At 44.8% G+C, this 5,400-nt stretch overlaps 1 protein-coding gene across 2 annotated transcripts; it reads right to left on the reverse strand.

Moving 5' to 3' along the window:
* Nucleotides 1–650: 650 nt before the first annotated feature.
* Nucleotides 651–3,318, reverse strand: LOC100281900 (uncharacterized). 2 transcript variants are annotated; one of them, XM_035961450.1, is made up of 2 exons: nt 2,858–3,231; nt 651–1,012 (listed from the first exon to the last, which is right to left on the reverse strand). In XM_035961450.1, exon 1 carries the CDS (start codon nt 3,133–3,135, stop codon nt 2,869–2,871), a length of 267 nt encoding a protein of 88 aa, XP_035817343.1. In that variant the 5' UTR covers nt 3,136–3,231; the 3' UTR covers nt 651–1,012; nt 2,858–2,868. The 2 variants fall into 2 exon arrangements, with proteins under 2 accessions (XP_035817343.1, NP_001148292.1); NM_001154820.1 differs by having other exon boundaries at nt 658–1,012; nt 2,868–3,318.
* Nucleotides 3,319–5,400: the final 2,082 nt, after the last annotated feature.

The raw sequence follows: 5,400 nt of genomic DNA on the forward strand, positions 1-5,400 counted from the left end.
TTGAAAAATATTGCTCTAACTACTGACAATTTAGTAAGAAAACAATGGAAAGGTTGTTTAAAATGTGTGACTTGTATGTTAGATGAATCAATTCAACATCTTTTTTTATTGTCATATTGCTGGGTGTATTTGGCGATGTGTTTAGGTTACTTTTAATATTCCACCTCCTACAAGTATCAACCATGTGTTTGATGGTTGGTTACAGGGGGTGGATATGAAACTTAAGAACAAAATTTGGTTTGGAGCTTGCACCATATGCTAGGTGATTTGGCTATGTCGAAATGATGTGATTTTTAACAATGCTCTAGTACCCACACCTATACCTATGCAGATAATCTTCAGAGGAACTTATTGGATGAGGCAATGGGTGCTGCTACTAAAGGAAGACGCCAGAGCGCAAGTTAGGTTGGGGGTGTCGCCAACTGGAGGTGATAATGATGCAAATTTTTGCAAACAATGGCCGGAACTTCAGTAGTCGCATTTGCTTGTAATAAGTATGTGTGTTTTACCTATGTGTATGGGTTTGGTTTGGTTTTGTGGTGGGATGTAAGACATTATCTATTCGTGAACAGCTACATGCATGTTGTTATGCAGCGTTTGGAATAATAAAATTATTCCCAACTCTAAAAAAAATTATCAGAAGAGCACGGTTACTTTCAAGTTTTAACCAAGCACAACTTTATAATTAACAAACTGGTACAAGAGTTTTACACCACACTTTACTATACAAGTATTCATCCATAGGGGAGGGGACTATAACTTCACAGTACACACTATGGGCAGATAGGGTTCCCTGGTTTCTATAGCATAACTGATGATTTGCTCACAGCCTATATATAGCTATTTACACATAACACACTTATGTGTATTCTCTAGCTCCTCTTATTTATTACCTGAGCAATCATAAACTTCTTAACACAATATATCAGCACATTTACTTCAATGGCTAAGATATCTATTTCATGCGTAGCAGTAGTTCCTGTCTGGTGGTTCTTCACATCATCCTTCACTCCTGAGAAAGGTAAAGCCAAAGACATGCATACTCCATAAGTTTATCTGAACAGTGACCATACTTGTAATGTACTCTTGATAGGAAATCATTTATGTTGCATTTGGATCTGAGTACGTAGCAATGAAACACGGCTCTACTTTTATTTTGTGCTAGCTTTGTATATAAGCATGCCTTCTAGTTTTGTTTAAAACAGGCGCGCGGCTTGTCAATTGTCTACTTAACTATGATTTTCAAGTCATGTGTATTTACAACTACCTCCATTCACATGTATTGAGATGGGTTGAGATGTAATTTATAACCAGCTTAATTTACACCCTAATCCACCTCAATACATGAGGATTGAGGTAAATAATAGAGTATCCAAACAAAGTCTCAAGGGTACGAATGGCTCTGCGTGCCTTTTTAACTTTGAAGAGAGCATGCATGTTGCCTTTTGCAAAAGACACATAGAACTTCCTTCTTTTGCAATAAGTACTGCTGAAAAGGAGATACTAAGTGCCTGTTTGGGAGGGCTCCCGGGCAGCTCTAGCTCCGGCTCTTTGCTGGAGCCCTCCCAAACGACGCCAGGAAAACGGCTCTATATACAGAGCCAGAGCCCGTTTACTCGTAAGGAGCCGGAGCCCAAAAAACTGGCTTTGCACAGCTCCGCTCCTTCTCTCCCACGCGCAGACCTCTGTCCCGGGCGCAGTTCACCGTCGTTCCTCCAGCGACACAGCTCCTCGCGGTCATGGTCCCGGCATGGATCTGTGGTAGCCGAGCCCAGATCTGGTGGGCTGGGGGTTGGGGCTAGTCGTGCCGCCATGGAGCCTTGGCCGGCGCCCCGTCCTTGGCTCGTCCTTGCCGGCGCCCTGTTCGGCGGATCGTCGGGCGCCGTGTGGAGATCGGTGCCATACTGCCATGGAACCCAAGGTGTTCAAAAATACGCTGGTCCACTTCATGTACACCAACACGCTGGCACCCATGGAGAAAGAACAGCAGGGCGTCGTCGCAATGATCTAGGATCTGCTCGCAGCGGCGCATCAGTACAAGCTCAAGATGCTGAAGTTCTTGAGATGCTGTGTTAGCACATCGAGTTGGACATGGTTGCCAGGACCATGGCGCCATGAGAAGAATACACAAGGAGCTATTTTTGCCAAACGATTTAGAAAAAGCACCGGCTCCTATGGATAAGCTGCTCTTGTAAAGGAGTAGGAGCGAGAGCCATATTTCCAGAAGCCGGAGCCCTCCCAAACGGGCCCTAAAGTGCATGTCTGCCACAAGCCTAGAAGTCTGGAACTGAAGTATAAGGGTTAGAGTACAAGATATTAACTCTTGTTTTGGGCCACGGAGATTATTTGGTTAGGGTTAAAATCTCACATGGTTAAGCGACAATGTGACTCTAGGTGCCTAACATTTTGAACAAGCTATAGAGCCAATTCCGCATACCTAGTGTAGTGGTAACATCGAGCTGTCTCACTGAGTCACTGGGTCACATGTTCTTAGCAGCCTCTTCGTATTTGCCTGAGAAAGGCTTGTCCTTGATTTATCCCTTATGAAGACCCACTTATGTAGGAGCCTCTAGCACTAGCGCCTACCCTTTTTTACAGAGCCAGTTCCTGGGGCTGTGTACAAACTGCAAGCCAGCTTGGTCACACACCAGCAGGATTGGAGGCTACTGCATGCATGATGACCTGACTGAATCTCAAATATGTGTCGTCGTCGCTATGTTTAAGTTATTTAGTTTCTGTAATATTACAAGCGCTCTAATGTTGCATCCAACCTAACGGGCAGAACAGCAAATTAAAGGAAACGACACAGTGTTACCCATCTAGGGCATGATGCATGGTTGTAATGGCTGACACCTTCCTTGTGTTACCTTAGTTCCAAGCTCCCTGCGTGTTGTAGTTGGGGAATGGAACTCTGCCGGATTCGATGAGCGTGACATCCTCATTAAGGATCTCGTGATGGCGGCGAACCTCGTCGGCTGTCTTGATGCCACCCATGGCACGGGCCACCTTGTGCCAGCGGTCGGGTGTGCCCGCGCCGTAGCAGGCTAGGGCCTCCTCGAACAGCTTGTTCTCCTTTTTGCTCCACTCGGAATCAATGGTAACGTTGTGAGACGAAGAGCTCCTGGACCCAGACATCTCTGGTTTTATGTGTAGACTGATCTTCTTGTTGGATGGCTGGACTGAAGTCGTTTTTAGCTCTTGCAAGCTCTGCTGTTTTGATCTCGTTGCTGCTATAGGGTGGCTACTATTTATAGGCACTTGGCAAACGTGAACTGCTTGCTGTTCACGTTGCCGTCCTCCTTTGCTGTAGGCTCAAAGCTTCAAAGGCTACAGATTCTCTCATGTTTTGAACTCGGGATTCACTACAGGAGTGGTGTGTGCACGTGGACGTGCGTGGGCATCGTGGAAAAAGGGAATCCCAATACATTCTGTTCTGCGTATATAGGTAAACTGATGATCCTATTAATTTGTTCTTCAAACCTTCTGACATTGCGTTACATTGTCAATAGTCAGATATGACATGTCTGCGGAAATGCTATTGGATCACGTTATTTTCTTTACAGCAGAAATGCTATTGGATCACGTTAAGGCTAGTCCATACCCTAATAGCAGTTGAAAATGGTTTCTTGAAAATAATATTTGAATTAAATATAAAAGTGCAGAGTGTGATCTATATATATTGTGCCTTTTTCCTTAAAAATGATGAGATGAGCATGGCTTCTCTTGACTAAGAGGTTATTGCAGTTTTTAGTAAAGTTACATATGTGGAACATGTATAACTATGTAATAAGCCGTAATTATGTCAAAAAATGTGATTCTAATTGGCACTTTGTACAGCGGTCACACCATAAGACACTACCAAGAAACCGAGATTTCATGAGGGTTTTTTTTTTGTGAGATGCATAAACAAATTGCCATGCAACAAACAAAAAAAACCGTGAAGGCATTATTATTACATGAAGTGTCCACAAAAAAATCGAGGTCACAACTATAGGCTACCACGTATGTATCAATGTATCGCTGGACTTATTTGAGCCCCTGTTGCTTGCCATTTCATTTGTAGTTAGCACACAAAAAGGTTGTCACTTTGTAGTCACTACCGGAATCAGCTTCTTTGCCGTGTGTTCTAAACACACGGCAAAGGCTATTTTACACTCGGCAAAGCCTTTGCCGAGTGTAACACTCGGCAAAGAACGCTCGGCGAACTGTACATCGGCAACAGCTTCTTTGCCGAGTACTTTTTGTCGGGCACTCGGCAAAGACTTTGCCGAGTGCCATTTGGCACTCGGCAAAGAAAAGTCACCGTCACGGCGCCAAGTGACGGTGACGGATCCTTTACCGAGTGCCAACGGCGACACTCGGCAAAGACTGGTCTAGTGGACCCCACAGCCAGTCTCTGTGCCGAGAGCCCTAGTAGGCACTCGGCAAAGGAGGTTTCTTTGCCGAGTGTCTGGTGGACTGGCACTCGGCAAAGAACCCTCCAGTGGGCCCCTTTGCCAGTCCCTTTGCCGAGTGCCTTGGCAACGGCACTCGGCAAAGACATCTTTGCCGGTTCCCAGGTTTCCTTCTTTGCCGAGTGCCATTGTCAGCACTCGGCAAAGATGGCTTTACCGGTTCCCAGGTTTCCTTCTTTGCCGAGTGCCATGGTCATAGCACTCGGCAAAGCGACCTTTGCCGAGTGTTACACTCGGCAAAGTGACCAGGATGTCCCTTTTTTATTTGTTTTTGCTGTTCCATCCAAACAAACAAAAGATATATATCATTCACATCACATTATATATCATTCGCATCACAGAATCAACACATTTATCATCAACACCATATATATCACAAATATCACCACATAAATCAGGTTTCACAGCACATAAGTCTCATTAAGTATCTCACAAGACCAAGTATAACTAACATCACCAACACTCACAAATATAAGTTTGGATCATCACAAAACAGATATAAGTCTGGATCATCACTAACATCACCAAGTATCTCACAAGACCAAGTCTAGCCAAACATCACCAACACTCACAAGACCAAGTCTGGATCATCAACGAGGTGGGCATCTGGACTGGTTCGGCGAAGGGCTGGACGAAGCATGAGGGTTGTTCGACGCCGCCGATTGACGCTGCACAGAGAATAGATTGTATGTGTGAGAACATATGAATATATATCATGCAGTACTAAAATTTTGATACTCACAGGAGTAGTGAACTCAGCAGGGTCAGTTGCAGGGAACAACGGAGGTGGTGGAGCATGACCCTGTGCGGCGCCAAGGCTCTGCACGTACGCGAACAAATCCGACATCCTCTTCTCCAGCTCCTCACGTTGCCTCCTCTCATCATCTAGCTGAGTCTGTAATATTTCGCCCTAATGTTACGATAATGCAAAGAGAAGATATATAAA

Source organism: Zea mays, chromosome 8 (assembly GCF_902167145.1).
Source record: "Zea mays cultivar B73 chromosome 8, Zm-B73-REFERENCE-NAM-5.0, whole genome shotgun sequence".
Lineage (NCBI taxonomy): Eukaryota > Viridiplantae > Streptophyta > Magnoliopsida > Poales > Poaceae > Zea > Zea mays.